This window comes from Hibiscus syriacus, unplaced genomic scaffold, assembly GCF_006381635.1.
Source record: "Hibiscus syriacus cultivar Baekdansim isolate YM2019G1 unplaced genomic scaffold, ASM638163v2 tig00110893_pilon, whole genome shotgun sequence".
Classification (NCBI taxonomy): domain Eukaryota; kingdom Viridiplantae; phylum Streptophyta; class Magnoliopsida; order Malvales; family Malvaceae; genus Hibiscus; species Hibiscus syriacus.
This window is the reverse complement of record NW_024062901.1, coordinates 8,187,288-8,211,803: the sequence shown is the minus strand read 5'-3', so window position 1 is coordinate 8,211,803 and position 24,516 is coordinate 8,187,288. Positions and strand designations below refer to the sequence as shown.

General features: G+C 33.6%; 1 protein-coding gene and 1 pseudogene across 1 annotated transcript; both read right to left on the bottom strand.

Annotated features, from left to right (window-relative positions):
- The window catches only part of LOC120145677, a 41,500-nt pseudogene extending 30,533 nt beyond the window's left edge, over positions 1-10,967 (bottom strand).
- Positions 10,968-11,916: 949 nt separating this feature from the next.
- Positions 11,917-13,886, bottom strand: LOC120145013 (protein OCTOPUS-like). The gene has a single exon (XM_039158928.1). It carries the CDS (start codon positions 13,835-13,837, stop codon positions 12,140-12,142), a length of 1,698 nt encoding a protein of 565 aa, XP_039014859.1. The 5' UTR covers positions 13,838-13,886; the 3' UTR covers positions 11,917-12,139.
- Between the last annotated feature and the right edge of the window lie 10,630 nt (positions 13,887-24,516).

The window sequence follows — 24,516 nt, the reverse complement described above, 5'->3', positions numbered from 1 at the left end:
GCTATAAATTCATGTAAATAAAAAACCAAAGACAAGGAAGATCGGAGTAAAGCAAGAACTTGTAATCTCGAGCAAAAACATCAATAAAAAATAAAGGTATTATTTTTACCTTTCTAGGTTCAAATCTAGAGGTATTTTTGGGTCTTTTTTGTTTTATTTTTCTTTTTGGTTCGAAAAACCCCTAAGAAGGATGAAACCGATGATCGGAGGAGGGGCATGTGAAAGATCTTTTTGTAGATCTAACCCTCCTCGAGGTTGTTTTATAAAAACGGATAGGATTTTTGAAGAAAAGAGGTCAAAAGCTTTCGAAAAGTGTATTTTTTTTGGGTTTTATTGTCGATGAACGGCGACTGACGAGACGGTGACAGACTGGAAACTGGGTTTAAAGATGAATGTTCTTTCCATAATGAAGAACATCATGAACATTTGAGAGAAAAGGAAATGAGGGGGTTTGATTCGTTTTTGAGGGAGAAGGCAAAATGAAACATGTTTCTATTTTTGGGCTTTATACTTAACCCGCTTTGAGACCCATAGACCCGCATGTTTCTATTTTGTTAAAGTGTCTTTTAAATTCTCCCTTCATTTAGTTTTACTTTTTAATTTGGTCCTTTTTATATATATTTTATCTTTTCGTTTAATTATATTTTTATATTATTATGTTTTACATGATTTTGACTCGAACATAATCGTTTTTATTTATTTTATTTTTTAAATTTAGCCAATTTTTGGGTTTTTGTATTTTTACTTTATTTATTTTTTTTTTATTTTAGTAATTGTTTGTATTTACTTTCGCAATTAGTATTTCTTTTTTTAATTTTAATTTAATTGACTTTTTTTACATTATTTTTATTTACTTTGTATTTTCAATATGTATGATTTGTTTTTTATTCTATTTATTTCAATTTTCCATTTTGTTAATTTTTATTTCTTGGCATATATATATATATATATATTGATCAATTCACTACTTCATTTTTTAACATCTTTTTTTTACTTTTTTAGGGGTACTCTTAAATCAATTAAAAGTAAGTAACTTGGATCGAATTTTTTACTTTTTAATTTAACTTACAATTTTCTTAATTAAGACAATTGGAAATTAAATTAGTACCAAAAGGGAAGTACAAGGGTGTTAATCCTTCATTGACTGTAACCGACTCCTGAAACTGACATATTTCTAGTAAAACACAGATCAGGTAAGAAGGTGTCTGATCAACCTAGTTTTTATGTTTTAAATAAAAATGATAAGTGGCGACTCTAACTCATTTATTCAAGTTGAAGCCCAATTCCGAGACCAACCCAAAAAACGGCCGCGATACAAGAAAAACAATCTCAAGTGAGATCAATTTTGTTTTAGGTGCAAAAATTTCAAAATTGGTGGAAAATTGTCTCAAGCAAGACGAAATTTGTTTCGAGAGAAACAATCACAATGAATTGTGTTTCAAGAGAAATTGTCTCAAGAGAGACAAAGTTTGTTTTTAAAGAAACAATCTCAAGTGAGATTAATTTTGTTTCAAAATTTTCAAAATTTACGGAAAATCGTCTTAAGCGAGATGAAATTTGTTTTGTGAAAAACAGTCTCAAAGGCTTATAAACTATCTTCTCCTGCATGTTGAGGAATGTTGCCATTAGAATATCTAATTGATCACTTCAGGATGTCAAATTTATGGATGACATTGTTCCTTCGTGTTGAGGATGCCTAGTCATCACCGAACTTTTATTTCCTGAAAGATCAATATAAAAATGATGCATTTATGAATGATTATCCTGGATGTTATGATGAAGTTGATTTCATGTATTTGATTTGATTTTTTTTATTTTGATAAAAATGACCTTTTGAATTTGTCCTCATGATAGGAGAAGATGATCTTGAGAATGAAAAATTAGACGATGTCCTCGTGAGAGGATAATAATGGCCTTTAAGAGAAATGAAATAAATATTTCAAGAAAATCGTCTTAATAAAGACTAGATTGATGTTTTTAGACAAACAATCTTGAAAAAGATGAAATTAGTTTTATAAAAGTATCCTTATGAGAGGGGAAAATATTTTTATTGCAATGTGATGATGAATGTATGATGCAAAGATGTAAATTTCATGTAACATGTATGTATATGCTGATGTATTTTTTTGATTCAATGGTCAAGGAAGGTTGTTGGAGCACTCTTCTTTTTATCCCTGATTCGGTTATCTTCACTCTTTGTTTGCACCAGCGTACATTCTTGCAATTCTTGACTCGTGTCAATTTCTTCTTGCCCCAGCAAAGTCTTCCCCTGATAAAAATTATCTTTTTTTGCCTAAATATGTATAGAAATCCAACAGAGCTTCCCTTATGATATTATCGTCATCCCTGCCAAACAGTCTGTAAAGAGAATCTATCATTCCAAGCTTCGGAGATTATGTATGCACAACCACCCTGTAGTGGGAAATCAATAACCACTGGCTGAAGTTGGCTACCGCAATAATTGATGGGATATCAAACTGCCCAGGAGAGTCATGAGACACATCCATGCCAAGGATAATGGTTGGAACCTTAGAAACAACTGGAATTGAAGGTGTTTGCTCAATTGCTAACATCGAATTTAGTCCTTCAATCTTTGCATTGATTCTTAGAAGTAAATTTGTAAGGTACTAATCATTGACCATAGTTGGAGCCATACACCTGTGCGACAATGCCAAACTCGACAAGACTCATAGAGATCAGAATTTTCTTATCAGTTAAAACACAAAGGAGGAATTGTTGAGCTCCAGGAAGTTTGGATGTCCTCAAACAAGCGGCAATCTTATTTATCTTTTCTTGTGGTTTTGTCTAGATTTTTCAACCAGGGAAGCTTTTTGCATGGTTTTCAGGGCTTTTGTATAGTGTTGAAAGGACACCACAGAACAAAGCTCAGTGGGAAAATAAGTGGGATGCTTTGGCTTACCAGTATTAATGCATGTGAAATCACCAAAACAATGCAATTATATGTTGTGACAATGGACAAAACAGTCATATAGTAAGCTCCACTGTCTCTACTTTACCATTTTCAGTTATCACACCTTTCTGACTCATTGATATATGTTCAATTCAATGATGTTGTACTCCTGGATGATATGAGCCTCCTGGATGATGTTATACTAAACATGAGCTTTGTGTCTGAGATCAACGTGTCAACTACCAAGATCTACTCCTAAGAAATTGTCTTGTTTGAAAATGTTTTTCTTCTCCTTTTATTTTCAAAATTTTGAAAAAATATCAATTAAAAGAATTTTGTAAAATGTTTAATCAAAAATTTGAAAAAGTATTTCCCTTTCTAGGTTTCACAATTGAGTCAAATCATAAAACAATAGTTCATTGGATATCAAAGAATTAATTACACTTTTAATCCTTCAAACAATTATAGCTATTTGACAAGTGTCAAGATTAAATCTATATTTGAAGTAGGATTAAGTAAGGAAAGAATAAAGTGTATCGGGATGTTGTCTTTGGTCGAGATCTGGCATTCTCGTTTCTTTGATGTTCACTGATATGATGGAGTAGTTTCTATGCTCATCTACTAGAAGTGTTCTCTGATTCTTAGCTCTCATGAGCGCATTCGGGTTATGCGATGTCTTGTCAAGGGATTTATGAGATCGCCTCCTATACAACAGATGTACAGTATTTATATTCAAGTCACATTTTCAAGTTTTCAACTCGAATCCTCCTTTGGTTTCAAGATGTTATTCAAAATTTATGTCTTGAACCCCTTTTTTATTTTTTCTATATCATGCATTAAAGATTTTAGAAAACCTTTTGTAAATAAAAGATTAATCCTTATTGGCGGGATAAGATCTGAAGCTAGTCTCTTCTGTTTAGAAATCCATGTATGATTATAAGGGACTTTTAAGTCACATAATATAGGCAATGGTTCACGGTTATGAAAGAAAGGGATAAATATGCCCAAATAAGTTTTTTAGGGTAATTGAACCAAAGATTAATTTATTCTGTTATCTTCAATCTTATCTTGCTCGATTTGAATCTACTCGTATTCGTCCTTTATTTTCTCTTGATGTTATATGATCTTCTGGTGAACTAATTCAAGAATGATTGTACTTGATCAATATTATGGTTTGAAGCTCGATGTGTCATTTGACTTGAGGGACTCTTTGCATATGCTTCTTGTCTTCTTTTCTTTCTTTCTTTTTTCTTTTTCTTTGTTTTTTCTCTTTGATTTTTTTCTTTACTTCTTTTCTCATTGCTTATTTTTTTATTTGTTTTTTTCTTTCTTTGATTTTTCTCTTTTCTTTAATTTGATGTTTACACTTTTCATTTAGTTCACCTTTTGGTATATTATCTGGATTGATGGTCTTCATTCATGTGAGCAGATTTCTTTCACCTTCCCCCATAGTGTGGAGGGTGATATTTGGTTAGGGTTGAATCAGAAGAAAATGTAATTCAGGCTCAAATTGGGACAAAATGGATATATATTTTCTCCATTTGTGAAGGGATAATGAAATAAAGTCGTTCATCATTTCATACACACAAGTCCTTGAAAAATAGGTATCCCCAGGGGAATAGATATTCAAGATTAACTTTATTCACATGAAAACAATGTAATTAATGCATGATAGAATTATTCTGAATTAATTTTTTTTATTCCTATTTCTAACATGTCTCAATTTTTCAGGCTCCTCTCCAAAAAATTGATGCGAGATGCCCCACGTTGTGTCTTCTTGTAGGAAGGTTCAAGTGAACATTTTGTACTCAATGTCTTTAGGTTTTATTGGTAGAAAAAATGTCAGTTTTGCGTCTAATAAGATGATGGTGTGGCTTTATTGGTTAAGCGAAAGGTAAGGGTATGATTTTTTTCTGTCTCAAAAAAGATAAAGGCAATATTTCAAAGTCTCAAAGAAAGGTAATGTCAAAATTTTGTCATTTGGTAGTGACCATTAATTATTTTGGGTAAAGAATCGGGGGGTTTATTTTTGGGCTTAGATGGTATAATAAAGGTCTAATCTTGCCATATGTTAAAAAATCTATAATTTTTTAAGAATTAAGAGAATTTGTAATTCATTCGATATTTGAAAGAACTACAAGATCAAAACTTGTTCAATTATTCAATCTTAGAAGGTAGCATAAATTCAATCATTAAAAGATTTAAAAAATATTAAAGATATAACAAAAACAAGTTCAAACAAAATAATGCTCTTAATGCAAGTGCATGAAAGCTTTAAGATAGATGTAAATATCTATTATTGATTAGCATTAGAATGCCCCATCATTCTTCGAAGGTCCATGCCCCTGAATAAATCAGATTTTGGACCTTGTGCTTTAATGCCCCACAATTTTCAGTAGTGTGCCCTGAACTTCCTATATGATAACTACATGTGGCATCAACATCATAGCCCTCATGACACGGGGACTTTTTTGGCTTAGGTTGGATTGGAATCACAAGATTCTTCTCAATTAGCGTTGGAAGTAATTCCTCATAGGTCACTGGAGTCATATCAAATTGACTCTTTTCTAATATCACCCTATAAGGTTGAGCCCTATGGCTGAATGAGTAGGCTCCCACCGTACTAATTTCAACTTCTTCTTTTACTTGTTCAAATCTTGCTTCTATTCTCAATGTGGTGTCACGTGCTCAGGATCACTTTCATCAAATTCTCCATGAGTTAATCCCCATGTTTTCATGAATGATGCATGTGAAAATATTTATATGGAATACAGATGCAAATGCAGATGCGAAAAGTGTTGATCCCAACAATGAATATCATATAATAATTTTCATCAAAGATAAAAGTATTCACATTACAAGATAGTCCATTTTACAGACATGCTTTCGCTTGGACGCTGAGTCTGAAATGGGTTAATGCTTCATTTCGGAGCTTCATCCTTGAAAATTATACCCCTCAAGCGCTTCATAACTTATCTCGGTTAATTCCCCTGTGGCGTTGAAGTCAGTGTGTCACTCCTTGGTGGTTAGCGATAGGATGATCGTAGATAAGACTCTACTACTAGATTACCCCTCGAATCAATGGATCATCTTTCCAGTCTCGAATGTAGCATGATTTTCGAGTAAGTATCTTTCTTATACTCTCTAAACTTTTTTTAGTCCTTGGTGCATGTCTGTGTACGCAACTGCTTGATTGAAAACTTTTATTTTTTTTTATGAAAATTTCCTCTTAAATATCCCCTTGCGGATCAACATTTTCGCATTATGTTATGTTGATGAAATGCAATGCAAAAAAGGATGAAAATGACACAAAAAAGAAAAAGAAATGAGTCAATACAGGTAAGATAATCAATATAATTAAAAGATGCTATTTAAATATAAATATAACACCTACCCGATCATGCTTTCATTAAATAGCAATCCTACCCAGACATGTTTTCTACCCAAAATGATATATTTCAAGAAAATAATCATAACAGCGTACAATTTCTAGTTCGAATGCTTTTATTCGAAAAGAACAAATATATTATACTAACTTAAAGAAAAAGGTAAAGGTTTAGAGTTGTTCCTCCTTCGAGTAAACCTATTTTGACACCTACTAACAGACAAAGGTTCGGTATGGATATACCTAGGGTGACCGTTCTACAGTTCATTATATGCATGGTTTCGGCTCTATTAGGAAAAGGTACTCGAATTGTGTCGGTGCCCCCATGGGCTACCAAACCCTCAATTCCAACCCATTATAGGCATAAACAGATCGAGTTCAATTCGAGCAGATTCACTTCCTTATACCCAAACGAGGAATAAATCCCTACGAAGGTATAAGGCATATGTATCCCATGAGTTATTTGTTAAAACTCATATGAAGAATAAATCCTTACGAGAGTAAACCTTTCACCCCGACTTATTTGGACGAAGCTCGGCTCTATAGCTCATGTCATGTAAATGCTTGTGATGTGTATGAGGAGAAACATACAAACCTTTGACTCAAAAGAAAAATGAAAAAACTTGAAAAAAACCTTAATAAAGGTGAAAACATAAATTAAAACGTTAGTACGATAAAAATACAGAAATTAAAAAAAGTTTCAATAAATGGATCATAAGCTAACTATAGACTCGAACTCATAATTTCCACCACAACGAAAATGTACAAACGACTTACAGTCTGACTCTCTAAAATCCCCACTGGAGTCGTCAAGCTGTCATAACCATTTTTTTTAAAAACAATTATGACATTATTTTGAAAACAAATTGGAGATTTTGAATTAATTTGGATGGGAGTCGCCATCGACCTTTGGGTTAGGAAGGTCGAATAACTAAAAACGTATTTTAAAACAATTTTAAGAAAATTCATTTTTTAAGACAAAAGTTGGTATGCGTTTACCAAAAATTCGATTTAACTGTTCCGGGAGTCAGTTACACATGGGGAAGGATTAAAACCCCCACAACGCCCAAAATTGGTACCTAGTCGCTTATATATTGTCGCAAATGCTGGAAATTATAAATCGAATATAAAGTTAAAATATGATCTATTTATTAAAGTTTAATTAATTTGCCTCGAATTATTTATTAGGGAAAATCCTTTAATTCAAAAAGAAATATCGAGAATTGCTCATCCTCCGACGGGAAGGTTCTCTTCTTATTCCTTGTCTAAAAAGAATATTTCCTCCTTGATAAAAAATGTGAATCGAATATAGATTGAAAATCGACATTTGCATACAATAAAATAAATTACTAGCTAGAGAAACATGCATTGTATTATATGACTTAAAATAAAAAATGAATTAATTAGCAAAATAAACTATATTTATTTCAATTTCACATTTTGTTCGAACGCCGTATCGGATAACACTACTTCGATCAAGTAATGCTTTTCACGCCTATTCTACAAATTGTTGTTCTTGAAAATATTCGAATAAATAACATTTAACAAATTCTTAAATGAATAAGCATTGAAAAAGGTACATATATATACAATGGAAGAATAAATATGTAGACATAAACGTATAAATATTTAATATGACATAGCATGCGTAGAAATAGTTACAGCAAAAAAAAAGTTACATGCTAAATTAAAGACTAATATATGACAAACAAACAATATAGGATCAAAACACGTGAATACCAAAAATATAGAGGGCTAATCAGAAAATAATCTGAGTTTTCAGGCATTGATAGTGATCAAATTGCACATAGACAAAAATTCGAGGAAATGAAAAGACAAATACACTGATTTTTAATAATATTATAAACAGGGGACTAAAATATAAACATGGAAAAACGAGAGTCAAGAACAAAAAATATAATCAAATTTCATATATGGTTGCATCACGTACAAAACAGAATGAAATAAAAATTACAGACCCTATTATGTAATAATTACCAGAATTAAAACTTAATATAGTTAAAATAGCAGGGTCTAAACTGGAAATAAAATCAAAGTTAACAGCAAGTCAAAGTTAGTGACCAAAATGCATACATAATCAAGCATGAGACTTCAAAGCATGAATTACACGATTGTAAATATTTGTACGTATTAAGGACTAAAATAAAAAGAACCAGAAATTCGAAAGGGTAAATAAGAATTATACTTAAGAGTATCAATATACAAAGCAATGACTGAAATGAAAGATATGAAAATATTATAACTAGAGTCAAACACGAACGAAAATGGCATAATGCATATGATGGTGACTTAAATATAAACATGGAAAGATAAAGGCTCAAAATAATGTAAAGCTTAATTCCATGGCCAAATAGCGAGATTAAAAAGACAAAGGGACCTAAACCGTGATTATCCCACGCGCTAAAATGCAAACCCACCCTTATCGACACTACATCGTTTTGCAGATGATATATATGTTTCAAACATAGCCAAAAAACGACCATCCCCTCATTTTTACCTATTCCTCTCTTTCTGTTTTGGAGAGAATCCAAACTCTCCCTAAACTCCCCTCTCCCATTGAGGGAGATGAACTATCGAGACCCTCCAGCCATCGTAGATCGATGGTTCCGAAGAGAAAACCAAGCCCGAAAATATCCTATTCTTTCTTTAATAGCCTTTCAAACACCCAAAATCCACCCCTATTTGAAACCCTAGAAATAAAAAATCTAAGGGAAAAGGAAATGGTTTTACCTCCAGTGGTGGTTTTTTGGTTCCGATGAGGCTATCAATAGTTTTTCCTTTTGATTCTCTTCTTTTTCTTTGTTCGAAGTTCTCTCCTTTTTTTGAGTCTGAATCCCCTTTTTTCTTCGGTTCTCTCTATTTTTTCTCCGAATGCTTCTCTCTCCTTTTGAATGGTGGTTGCTTATATGTTATATTTGATTGATTTTGGGTGAGATAATGAGATCTCTGAGTAGGGGCATGGCCTCTCTGATTTGCTAGGTGAAATCCATGATTTTCGGGATTTAGGATTTTTAAAATAGGGTTTTGATTGATTTAGTAGTTGGTTCACTGTTTGGCCATATTTTATGACAACAGCGGCTCGGGAACTCTCCGAGATGGTTCACGCGATAGGGAAGTTGAAGAGTCGGACGCGTGCACTACACGCGTCGGTTGATTGGATGGTCCACATCCACTGGCGGCTGCGGTTGGCTGTGGGATTAGGGTGAAAACCCTACCATCGAGGTAATTTGGACGGTTGGATGGGTCCATATCTAACGGCTTGCATTGGAGGCGACGCTGGGCAGAAGTGAAGAAACCCTAGCAGGTTTGGGTTATCAAGTTGGGCCTGATACTAGGCCTGAACCGGGTCCGATCTTGGGTCGGGTTAGTTTGTGGGTCTGCTTGTATTTTGGGTTCCATTTGGGCTTGAATTTTGTAACCTGTGATGAAAAAAATAATATTAATACTAAAAATAGTAATAACAATAATAATAATAATAATAATAATAATAATAATATAGTGATAATAATTATTTGTAATGAACGATTAAAACCCGGACAAAAACGGATGTCTACAACAGTAGATTAGAGCTTATTGATTACTAATCATTATAAATCAAAAGAGCAAAAACTTACAGAAAATTCTTCTCACTTGAGTTTTGTTGTTCATCTTGTTGACATCAGCAGCAGCCTTCTTTCTTTTCCTAAACAGTAATGATGTGAAAATTATAGCTAGTTTCTCTGATGCGACTTTGAAGTGGTTCTTAGGGTCCGTTTTGTTTTACTGAAAATGTTTTTCGGAAAATGTTTTCCGTAAAATGAATTACATTTTCTAGAAAACGTTTTACGATATTTGGAAGATGTTGTTGAAACCCTTTTTCACTAGTTGATGATTTTTTTTAAAAATTATTTATTACATATATTAAATGCAATAAATAATATTATTTATCATAAAAATTAATATTATTATTTTAAAATATTAAAATAATTTATCTATTATTAAAATATTATTTTTATTATATTAATATTTTTAAAATATTAAAAATATTAATTAGAATATTTTAAATATTTTTATTAAAATGTTATTTGATTATTATATTAATATTAAATCTATAAATAATATTATTCATTATTAATAATTTAATAATATTACTTCTATGAAATTAATAAATAATATAAATTTTATTAATAATTTATTATATATTATTAAAATAAAAATATAATATCTTATATTATTATAATATAATTGATTATTTTATTATAATATTAAAAATATTATATTATAAGAAATATTAATAAATATATTTTAAATATTTTAATAATTAATATTTTGATTAAATTGATATTAAAATATTTTATTAATATTAAATTCATAAAATAAAATTATTTTGAGCATTTATTCTTTGAAGTAAAAAGTTCGGAAAATGACTTACAGAAAACCAGACCGTAAGTCATTTTCCAGAAAATAAAAAGAAAATTTTAGTTACCAAGAAAATGTTTTACGTTGACCAACTATTTTTCCTCCAACCAAACACTGAAAAATGAGGAAAACATTTTCCGGAAAATAATTTACATGAAACAAACGGACCTTAGTTGTTTGAGTTTTTTTAAGTTGATCATGGAGAGAACTGGGATCTTGTTGGATCATGCTTGGATGCAGAGTTTTCTTCATTTTTGGAGATTAATGGCTCTTTCTCCTGAGTCATTTTGACTTTAGTCCGTTGCCAAAAAGGTAGATGCTAAAAGGTATCTTCAATGCCTCCTTGCCCTTGTCTTCTCCAGGATATATTGACTTCATTTTATGCCAATGGCGACCAATTCAACCAGATAAAACTCGGTTCCTTGTTGAACCCGCCAGCAATGCAGGAAAGTTGGCTAAGGTCTACAAACATCATTGCTTAACTAGAATGCTCACAGTACTACAGCCCAGGCCCAATACACAATGCAGATGCCCTCATTTGTTGAAGCAGTTGCTTTCATTTTAGTTAATAGGTCAAACGTTGAGTGCTATCTAATACAATTTGACAAATGCAATTATTTATTATGTGTAAATAACTCGGTGACTCCATTTCTTTGCTATAGCCGAGTATGACAGCTCCACTAACACAGACCAGTTGCACTACGGTCTCAATCAGAGATTTAAATAGCACAGACCAGTTGCATTTCGGCCTCAATCAGAGATTTAAATTTATAATAGTACCCTCTATTGTCGCAGTCATGATTAACACATAAAACCGAAAATATGATCATAACCATAACCGTTATTTCATAACTACGATACCTACAATGATTATAATAATATCCTCTATTACCGCAATCATGATTAACAATACAACCGAAAATACGATTACAACCATAATTTAAATAATGGTCCAACGAAGCACGAAGAAGTCAATGCAGTGTCACCGCATGCGGAAGAATATGAAAAGCAGACTAAAAGATGCGTAACTTCAACAATTATAAGCAGAGAACAACATAAAAGATCTTAACGTCACTGTAGACAAGCGAATCCTGATTTTAACATATTCAGGGTCAGTTCGTAGTCGACTTGATTAAAAGTTTCCCAAATTGAACAAGGATCGAATGGGAGGAAAAACAGAAATGTCTGAGAAAAGTGATTGCATTTCTTGTGAATGGTTAGCCAATTCTGCAATAATTCTCACCATACTAACAATATGAAGATACTGTTCCATTGTTTCCATTGGTGCATTATTAGAAAAACACATGCTTAGTGCAACAAAGATGACAATAGGATGTGCCTTTTTTTATCTATAAAACATGGATAAACAGAATCATACATGGTTTTACAACACAGAATCTTACTGGTAACAACTTTAAGCACCATTACAGTATACTCCCACCAATAGAGTTCGAGTTTCTCAGCCTACTTCCAGATTGGCTTCTCCTGTAACTCCTCAATGGAGTCAAGTAGAACCGCAATAGGCCATTGTCAAGGTTGTTAGGGGAATACCTCACACTCCTATTCCACTGCAACATGTGATTATCCCTTCTCTTCAGACAATCACCTTTAGCATCAGTCACACTCATCCTATATAAAGATGATCCTTCAACTGAATTCCGAGCACTAACACTATAACTCCGCAGAAGCTTATCCCTTACAACATTCCCGTTTTCAACTCCACTGGCCATTCTTCTTAACTTCTTCAAGGACTCTACTAGTGTTCCATCAGCCACATTTCCTCCTATAGCTTTACCTTCATCTCCACTGGCAAGCCTCCTAAGCTTTTGCAGTGAATTCACAATACCTCTGTCTTCATCTCCATTAACAACCCTTTGAAGCTTCTGCACCGACTCCGCTAGCCTCCCATTCCCTGCATCTCCTCCAAAATTCCTATCTTTATTTCCAAATTCACTTTGTTTTCGCCTCGGTATCAAACCCCAGATGCTCCAAACATTTCTCCAGCTCCTTGCCTTCTTCAAATTAAAGGCTTTTTGACCAACACCTCCATTAGCAAAAAGTCCAACATCCTTAGGACCAGATTCCACATTAGAATACCAATTGGAATACCTCAGTTCCTTCTCGGTAACCAACAGTTTTGCCCCATGAAATAGCCCAACAGTCTCGGGTGACACTTTAGCATTAGAAATGGAAGACTTAAAATCATCAGCCTCCCCTAAACTTGTCTTCCTATTTGAAAATGAACGGTCAAAACTTCTCCTCCTCCTAGTCAAAGAATCCGCATAATAATCTCTCGTTTGAGCTGACCCACCAGGGCTACTCCTTTCCTCCTCTTTTACAACACTCAATCTCTCTTCCCCAACACTGGGTTCCTCGTTAACCTCTGGGTTATGTTTCCCAATCAAGCAGCCATCCCAAGAAGCCCTTGGCTCATCAATGGAAAACCTTGAATCGTCAACAGATAAACGGGAAAAATCAACTGATAATCTAGGATCAGAATCACAAGATCTTCTGCCGGGCAACCCATATTCCCCGATCTCCGATTGGGTATCTCTTAATCCCCTTTCGTTTGCCTTCTCAAGAACCAATCCCTTATTTTTCTCCTTATTACTCTGTTTTTTCCTCCATTTCCTCAACTTCTTGCTAAAAACGGAAGCTGCTTCCCATAAGGATTTCCCCGAGGCCTTTTTCCTTCCACATTCGAGATCTATGAATTCCTTCATCGTTTTTAACTCTCCTTCTTCGTTACCCCCTTTCAAGCCTTGAAAAGCATCAACATTCGATGGAGGCAGGTTTACATTGAGGGTTTTTATTTTGTTGCCGACGGAGAAAAGATTGTGGAGAGTATTACGAGCTCTTACGTCACAAGATTTACGGCGGGGCTCGGAGGCCGCAGAGGAGGATGGGACATGGCCGCCGGAACAGGATTTAGAGCGGCGGAGCTGTGAGGTTGAGGAAGTCGAGGAAGTTGGGGTTGTGGTAGCAGAGTCGTTTTGGATGCCCGCGAGGCGTTCCCGGAGGCATGACGCACAGAAGCCTGTAACCGGTATGGTAGCTGGGTGGCGGTTGCAGGTATACAGAGAACGGTTCTGACGCCGGTGAGGGTAGGCCTGCAAAGCCATGGGTAGACGAGAGGCAATGCTGAGAGAGTCCAACAAGAAGAAAATAAAAGACGGGACTGAACTGAAGGATAGTATGTGAGAGAAAATATTAAAAATATATATATGAAAAACCCTGGTTAACCCCTTTTATTTTGGGTTTTATTATTGTCTAATTGTAATAGGAAGTAAGTTCTTGTTCCAAAATGTCTGTCATGTGCTTTAACATCAGTTACTATTATTATAATGTGAATATTAATCGTTAAATGGTTAAGAATATTTAAAATAGATAATATTTTATAATTATTTTAATTTAATAAAAATTAAAGAGTAAATTATGTGTTTAGTTGTCTAATTATTTGTATAGTTCAATTTTTATCATTCAACTACTTTTTCAATTATATTTAAATTTATGTTTTTTTTCCGTTTTAATCATTTGTTGTTAAAAACTAACGGTCAGATAACATGAAATATGTTAAATAAGTATCTTGCTATATGAGATAACATGAACATCATTGATCACTCAATCAATTAATAAATATTTGTTTATTAAATAATATTGATTTCGATTATATGTTAATTTGTCTTCTACTCCCATAAATATTATTTTTTTTGTTTTGCTTTATTAATAGTATAGATGATTACAAGTTAGTATCTATTTAGAATTTTTTTAATTATTAATAAGTATACACATTTTATATATGTACCTGTGGAGCAGTCTCAAACATGTTCGAGGTCTTGAGAAAGACTAAGAAATAAGTCATTATATAACGAAAGTATATTTTATTACTATAAAAATTAATTTAATATTACATTAATAAATCGTAAAATATTGATTATGATCATCAATTATAAAAGTAAAAAAGTGATATTGAAAAAATTAGGGGAACAATTACAAAATTTTAAAAGTGAGATTAAAGAAAATTAAGTACATTAATTATAAAGGTAGAAAGTGAGACTGAAAACGTTAAGGGCCTCAATTATAAAAAAAATATTATATTAAAAAAATTAGAGACATCAGTTATATAGGTAAAAAATGAGATTAAAAAAATTAAGGGTCACAATTACAAAGGTAAACAAATTAAATTAAAAAAATTAAATATCTCAATTATAAAAATAAAAGAATATAATTAAAAAAATATGAGCTGTATAAATGGGGACTAAGTAGGGTGCTCCCCTGTTAGTCAGTTTTGTATAATAACTTGAATCTGATATCTTTAAGAAAAACATCACTTTAACAATAATATTACTCTTTTTTATCATTGAAATTATTTGGTAGGTTGTCAAATAATATTATTTATTATCTTTTTCTTTCAAAATCCAATACTTTTAAATAATGATTTTTGCAGTCATATATATATAAAATCAAGAATTGGCCTTAAAAATATTAGTCCGAATATAATGATATGACAGCAAGTTGTTTTTAGTACATTAAATTTAAATGCTAATTAAAATGGTATTCATGACATAAAATCAATTTTCATTTTGATTGATTTTGTTGGTAAGTAGACAAAATAATAGACCTTTAATAAAGAAAGCAAACAAATAATTCAAAAAAGATAACGCTATACTCCAAGTTTATATGTTTGCATTAAATGTCTAAAAGTAATCTAAACCCAACCCTCATTATAACATCACTTGCAACAATCAACAAAAGAAAATAACCTCGTTCACTTTTTATTATTTTTTTCTCGAAAAGTTATATAATACCCTAACAATAGTTTATTACATAGATAGGATGAAATCAAATAAAACATGGAAAATAATTTTACGGTAAACTACACATTTAGTATTCCAGCTATCACTTTGTTTCTGTCATGGCCACTCAAGTATTTTTAATTATGATTTTTTGATGATGACTTGATATTATTTGATGGTGATATGTCAGTATCATCATTAATTTTTTTATTGGTAGGTGACCAAAATTAAAAATTAGATATGATTTTTTTTAAATAGTTGAATGATCAAAATGAAACAAAAATGATAATTAGGGTACTAAACGTAAAATTTACCCAAACTTCATAACTTTAAATTTTCATGCCTTTGCTACACTCAAATAAGTCATCAATAGAATAAATCATGAAAATAAACCACATTTTCATTTTAAATGCCAATTACTTACTCAAATACAAAATAAAAAATATACAGTTACTCTATTAGAATAATATTATGTTAGATAAGAGTATAATTTGTTATTCATGTTTGAGTATATTTAATACATGAATTTATAATAAATTAATTTAATTTTATAAATTTTAACCGCTTACATGGTTTGATTTAAATAAGACAAATGAATAAATATTATTTATTTTAAATATGTATTATTTTATTTGAAATTATAATTAACTTTTTAATATCAAATATAGATTTATATTATTCTTTTTTATATTTTAACAAACTAATTTTTAGATAAGTGTATGCTAATATTTATCAAAAACTGAAAAAGAATAAATACAATCTTAGACGAATGAGTTTATAACGTACGTCACACACTAAAATACACTACTAATGTAACATACCGACGAATGCCATTGTAACACCCTCAACTCATATCCGACCCGGATACGAGTCCAGGATGTCACATTGACTAAACAAAACAATACTTAAGAAAACCTATAAAACATTCGAACTTATTTTATTAAAATAAGATAATATACATATATTAATACAAGTTTATCAAAATACTCAGAGCATACACAACTTAACCCTTTAGTTACATGCCAACATCCATTTTCATAACTAAATGACCTACTGATTAAGTTGCTTCTGATCTGATAGTTGCAGGAGTAATGTTGTCCAGCTGCTTAACCTCGATCGTCTACTTTATCGGATCCTACGTGTGAAACACTCACACGCTAAGTCATCGACTTAGTGAGGCAATATAATAATATCAGTAAAATATAAAGGAATTGCCAAAATAAGATGGGTTGCAATGATAAGATGTATGTAAACAATGCAATAACCATAACCATGTTTCTTACACATATACTTATCAAATTCACATTCATAAGTTCACCTTATTAAGTTCATTAGCCCATGGTACCATACTAAGAACCTAAGGTATGTGAGTATTGTGAGGTTGTGCACTATGCTGTCACCACAGCTCGTATAATTGCACCGAAGTGCCACATAGAATTGCACTGGAGTGCCACGTAGAATTGCACCATAGTGCCATATAATAATGTCCATAAGGACCACATATCATTCCTTAAGAATCATATACATATACTAAGGATCAAGTATGTGTCTCACAAGACTTCACACATGTTCCAAAGAATATATATATATCCCGAACGACCGCGTAGACCCTCTACCCTTGGCATGCCAACTATGCCTATAGTTCACATCTACATAACATGGGCTTTCACAATTCACATAATTTGTATCACGTAGAAATATTATTTTCATACCTTTATCACATAGACATATCATTTCCATACCTTTATCACATAACTCATATAACTTTTTCCTGCATATTCATGTCACATAATGCATATGGTATGAATTCATGTCATGTATCATAATATTGAATCTAGACTTATCACAAGTCTAGAACTGAATAGAATACATATTAATGCTATGCATATGCACTCACCTAGATTTCTTTGTCTTTCCCTCGATTGATCCTACTTGTCGATTGTTCCAGAACTCGTTTAGGCTCGATATCTACATAGTAATTCATTGATACTTATCAGTATACTAATTAGTATATTCGAAACTATCATTTCTTAGGCTAAAAGAAAAGCCATTTTTATCTTTTAATGGAGGTATGAATCGATGCACTACACCATGCATCGATGCATAAATCCTATTCGATGTTTGTATTTAACGGGGTGCATCGATGCACTCCTTATGCATCGATGCATCGATGGAAATCGATGTTTTCTTTTTAAATTAATGCATCGATGCACTTCATGTGCATCGATGCACCTTATACAATTTATGGGATTTATCATTGATGCATCGGTGCACAATAAATGTGCATCGATGCACATTGCCCAGAATTATCATTTTAGCACGAAAATCTCTTCTTAGTCTACTTAACACTTTATATTTCCCCTTTTTTATATCCTTAACTTGCATACTCTTACTTAAACTAATTATTATCCATTCCATACTTTAAAAACTTAGAAATCCAATTCTCCATGTAGAGTTTAAGAATCTAACCCAAATTCCAACATGTTCTAATTTGAATTCTAACACTTCATACTTCTTAGTTAGCTTTATGACAAGTCAAATCCCACTTCTAATTCTTATTAAGAGCTCAAATCCAAGATTTCACTTTTCTATTTCCTTTCTTTGATTCTTCATATACTCCTCATCTTATGGTTTTAAGATAATCTAAGCTTTCCTTAAGCTTAGTTATTATCAAAGGATCAATAAGAAACCTTAAATTCATCAAGAATTTGATCAATAAGAAAACTTACCTTTAGCTTTGTCTTCACGGCAGAGAGAAGAAGAATGAAGAAGAAAGAAATATCCAGAACCTTATTTCTCTCATTAGCTTTCCACATGGTTTATTAAATATCCTTAAGAAACCTTTAATTATTTTCCTTGTCAAAAGACTCATTTGCCCCTTTAGTTCCCCATGTTTTGCTAATTGATCGTACACCAAATATTTCAATCAATTTCTTCAACTTTCAATTTATCAACTTTAATCACTAAATTTTAAAATTTCACAATTTAATCACTAACTTAGTATGGAGGATGTTACGAATCTCCCTCCCTTAAGAAAATTTGTCCTCTATTTTTTATTGTACGAACATATGGGGATACTGAAGTAGCATATCTTCTTCATGTTCCCACGTGACTTCTTCTACCTTGTGATTTCTCCAAAGAACCTTAACCAACGGAACTGTCTTACTCATTAACTGTTTGACTTCATAAGCCAATATTCTCACTGGTTCTTCTTCATATGTTAAATCCGATTGGACTTCTACTTGTTATGGTGCAACGATGTGAGAGGGATCGGACCTATATCTTCGTAACATGGACACATGGAAGACGTTATGGATCTTCTCCATTTCTGGTGGCAAGGATAACTGATATGCCACGGGTCCTATCCTCTTAACAACTTCATATGGCCCAATAAATCTAGGACTTAACTTTCCTTTCCGACCAAAACGTAATACTTTCTTCCAGGGAGATACTTTAAGGAAAACTTTATCTCTAACCTCGAATTCAATCTCTTTTCTTTTAAGATCAGAATAGGACTTTTACCGACCAGAGGCTACTTTTAGGTTATGCTGAATTTTTCGTACTTTCTTTCTAACATCTTGAATTAAATCCGGACCAAGAACACTTCGATCTTCGAGTTCATACCAATTTAATGGAGTATGATATTTCCTCCCATATAATGCCTCATATAGGGCCATCTTTATACTGGACTGATAACTATTGTTGTAAGCGAACTCTGTCAGCAGTAAATACTTTTCCCATGATCCTTTGAATTCCATTACGCATGCTCTCAACATATCTTCCAAGATCTGAATAGTTCTCTCTAATTGCCCGTCAGTCTAAGGATTAAAAGTTGTACTAAAGTTTAAACGAGTTCCCAACACTCCATGTAAAGATTTCCAGAATTTAGAAGTGAATCGAGGGTCTCGATCAGAGACTATGAAAACAGGCTCTCCATACAATCTAATAATTTCTCTAATATACAACTCAACATACTTTTCCATAGAGAAATTTGTTCTAACCGGAAGGAAATACACTGACTTAGTCAATCGATCAACAATTACCCAGATTGATTCTCTTTTGTTCGGAGTCAAGGGTAACCCCGAAACAAAATTCATCGTAACATTTTCCCATTTCCATTGAGGAATGTAAAGCGGTTGCAATAATCCTGACTGAACTTGATGCTCAGCTTTGACTTGTTGACATATCAAACACTTAGACACAAATTCGGTGATGCTTCATTTCATCCCTGACCACCAAAATCGATCCTTCAAATCCATATACATCTTGGTTCCACCCAGGTATATCGTTAATGGACTGCAATGAGCCTATGTTAATATTTCTTTCTTCAAGTCTTCATTGTCGGGTATCACAATTCTTCCTTTGTAATACAAATTTCCATCTGACTTAACCTCAAAGTCATTAATCTCTTTGCTCTTCACTTGCTCAATTCTTTTCAAACACGTTCTATCTTTACTTTGCAATTCTCCTATTCGTTCCAACCATGCTGGTTTAAGTTTTAACTCTGCACATAAACCACCGTCTCCAGTTAAAGATAATCTTGCATCCATAGCTCGTAAGGCTGCAAACGTCTTTCTACTCAAAGCATCTGCTACCACGTTAGCCTTTCCGGGATGATAGTCAATTATCACATCATAATCTTTTAAGAACTCTACCCATCTACGTTGCCTCAAATTCAACTCTTTTCGAGTCATCAGGTACTTCAGACTTTTATGGTTTGTATACAAGTAACATCTTTCTCCATACAGATAGTGACGCCAAATCTTGAGAGCGAACACCACGGCAGTCATTTCTAAATCATGGGTGGGGTAATTCTTTTCATGTGGTTCTAACTGTCTCGATGCATACGCTACCACTTTCCCTTCTTGCATAAGCACACAACCCAAACCATTATGAGATGCGTCACTGAATACTATAAAATTCTTGCCAGATTCTGGTTGAACCAATACATGAGCTTCTGTCAAAATTCTCTTTAAAGCTTCAAAACTTTCTTGACATTCAGAAGTCCAAACAAACGGTACATTATTTCTCATCATCTTCGTTAAAGGCAGAACTATCATCGAAAAATTCTTAACAAATCTTCGATAATAACCGGCAAGTCCAAGGAAACTCTGAACTTCAGATACATTCTTTGGAACTTCCTAGTCCATTATAGCTTTAACCTTCTGAGAGTCCACTCTAATCCCATCTGCCGAGATCGCATGCCCCAAGAAAATTACTTCGTTTAGCCAAAATTCACATTTGGACAATTTCGCATAAAGATTCTTATCCCTAAGAATTTGCAAAACTAGCCTCACATGTGTGCTATGCTCTTCAATGTATTTCGAGTACACCAGTATGTCATCAATAAAGACAACAACAAACTGGTCCAAATAGGGCTAAAAATCCTGTTCATAAGATCCATGAATGTAGCAGGTGCATTCGTTACTCCGAAGGGCATTACAATGAATTCATAATGACCATATCTTATTCTGAAAGTCGTCTTTGAAATATCTTTCTCCTGAATCTTCAATTGGTGATAACCCGAACGTAGATCGATCTTCAAAAATACCGAAGCTCCTTTTAACTGATCAAACAAGTCATCAATGCGCGGGAGGGGATACTTATTTTTTATTGTCACCTTATTAAGCTGTCGATAATCAATGCAGAGACGCATTGACCCATCTTTCTTCTTAACAAATAACACCGGAGCTCCCTAAGGTGACACACTTGGTCGAATAAATCCCTTTTCTAACAGCTCTTGCAATTGATTCTTTAACTCTTACAATTCTTTCGAAGCCATCCGATAAGGTGTCATTGTAATTGGAGCGGTTCCTGGCATTACTTCAATTTGGAATTCTACCTCTCTATCTGGAGGTAATCCTGGCAACTCAGTATGAAAAATCTCAGGGAATTCTTGAACTATTGGAATCTCCTCTAGCCCTTTCTCTATAGCTCTTAAATCTATCACATTTGCAAGAAATCCTTGACATCCTTGTAGCAACAACTTCTTAGCTGACATTACTGACATTACATTTGCTAAAGGATTAAACCTTTCACTACTCACACTTATCTCTGTTCCTCCTGGACTTTTCAGGGTTACCTTTTTCGATCTGCAATTAACGTCTCCATAGTAACGGAACAACCAATCCATTCCCAGAATCACTTCAAACTCGTCAAAGGGTAATTCCATCAGATTAGCAGGGAATTCAATTCCCTGAACCTTTATGGGACACCCCTTACAGACTTTGTTCACTCGAGCACTATGGCCTAAAGGATTAGTTACTAAAATCTCAGTACTCGTAGCTTCTAAAGGAATCCTTAATTCCTTTACTAACTTACTCGTAATATAAGAATAATTAGAACCCGGATCAATCAGTACCAATACTAATTTATCATACAGCTGAAAAGTACATGTTATATTATTCGGATCATCATGGTCTTTACTTGTCTTTAAATTTTACACCCGTGCGGTTAACCAAACTTCAGGTTGAGCAGAGGATTCAGACTGGTTCCTTCCTCTGCCTCTTTCTCATCCTCTTTGTGAGGCAGAACCAACTCTTTCAGATGGTGCATGCTCACCAACCATCAATGGACAATCCCGAATAAAATGTTTGGCATCTTCGTATCGAAAACAAGTCCCAGTAGCCATCCGACAAGCCCCAGAATGGTTTTTCCCATAGTGCTGACACTGTCTCACTTGACTCGGAGTAGATCTCCCAACACCTGATCCCACTGACTGCGTCTATCTAGGTCTTGCCTGACTTGCTCCCCTAGCAGATGATGCAACTGATTCTGATCTAGCTTGTGATCGAAATCTTGAGTCTCTTCCTCTTTTTGATGGTGCTGAGCTAGAAGAAGCACCCGTTCTCTTTGATGTCTGAACTCTAAAATCCCCGAATCTCTCATTCTAAGCTCTTTCAAGAGCCTTGGCACGATTGATCACCTCTTGGAATGAGGACAAATTCAATACTATCAGCATCTCTTTCAATCTAGGGCGTAAGCTCTCCACAAACCATTCACAAGCCTCTTTTTTAGTAGGCACAAGCTCGGATGCAAACCTACTCAGCTTGTTGAACTCACATTCATACTCATATACAGAGTGGTTCATCTGTTTCAAATTCAAAAACTCCTGCTTCATCTGTCGAATAAATTGATCTCCAATGTACTTGTTTTTAAATTCATCTAAGAACAAAGACCAAGTCAATTGGTTACTGGGCATCCTCATGGTGACGTTCGTCCACCATATTCTCGCCTGACCCCTCAACAATGAGACAACTCCATCTAACTTCTCCACTTCAGAGCAGTGGAGACCATCCAACATGATTTTCAAATCATTTAACCAAAGATCCGCCGCAACCGGACCTTCCTCGGCTTCTCCCTTAAATTCGAGAGCTCTAAAACCTCTCAACTCTTTTGCTACATTCATTCTTTGAGTTGGTGGAGCAGGAGGTTGAATACGCGTCAGAATAGCGTCTAACGTTCTGAAGAACGTATCCTGATCTTGCACAGGCACTCCTTGAGATGCATGTTCTTCACCTTGCCTGGCCAGGGTAGGTGAATTACTGCTTTCAACAGGCCTATCTTCTCCCGCTTCACTTCGGGAGCTATTATGTTCGGACATCTAGTAAAATAAACACATTGTTCTATTAACAAAACAACATACTCATACTATACCAGATCATAAGTTCTCACTATTAGTTGGCATGTATCCCATTTAAAGACTCTATAGACTCTGGTTTATGCCTAGAATCAGCTAAACCATAGCTCTGATACCATTAAATGTAACACCCTCAACTCATATCCGACCCGGATACGAGTCCAGGATGTCACATTGACTAAACAAAACAATACTTAAGAAAACCGATAAAACATTCGAACTTATTTTATTAAAATAAGATCATATACATATATTAATACAAGTTTATCAAAATACTCAGAGCATACACAACTTAACCCTTTAGTTACATGCCAACATCCATTTTTCATAACTAAATGACCTACTGATTAAGTTGCTTCTGATCTGATAGTTGCAGGAGTAATGTTGTCCAGCTGCTTAACCTCGATCGTCTACTTTACCGGATCCTACGTGTGAAACACTCACACGCTAAGTCATCGACTTAGTGAGACAATATAATAATATCAATAAAATATAAAGGAATTTCCAAAATAAGATGGGTTGCAATGATAAGATGTATGTAAACAATGCAATAACCATAACCATGTTTCTTACACATATACTTATCAAATTCAAATTCATAAGTTCACCTTATTAAGTTCATTAGCCCATTGTACCATACTGAGAACCTAAGGTATGTGAGTATTCTGAGGTTGTGCACTATGCTGTCACCACAGCTCGTATAATTGCATCGAAGTGCCACGTAGAATTGCACCGGAGTGCTGCGTAGAATTGCACCGTAGTGCCATATAATAATGTCCATAAGGACCACATATCATTCCTTAAGAATCATATACATATACTAGGGATCAAGTATGTGTCTCACAAGACTTCACACATGTTCCAAAGAATATATATATATGTATCCCGAAGGATCGCGTAGACCCTCTACCCTTGGCATGCCAACTATTCCTATAGTTCTCATCTACATAACATGGGCTTTCACAATTCACATAATTTGTATCACGTAGACATATTATTTTCATACCTTTATCACATAGACATATCATTTCCATAACTTTATCACATAACTCATATAACTTTTTCCTGCATATTCATGTCACATAATGCATATGGTATGAATTCATGTCATGTATCATAATATTGAATCTAGACTTATCACAAGTCTAGAACTGAGTAGAATACATATTCATGCTATGCATATGCACTCACCTAGATTTCTTTGTCTTTCCCTCGATTGATCCTACTTGTCGATTGTTCCAGAACTCGTTTAGGCTCGATATCTCCATAGTAATTCATTGATACTTATCAGTATACTAATTAGTATATTCTAAACTATCATTTCTTAGGCTAAAAGAAAAGCCATTTTCATCTTTTAATGGAGGTA

What these genes read in the sequence shown, in the direction of transcription:
- LOC120145013 (XM_039158928.1), bottom strand. Translation starts at nt 13,837, where the DNA reads ATGGCTTTGCAGGCCTACCCTCACCGGCGTCAGAACCGTTCTCTGTAT.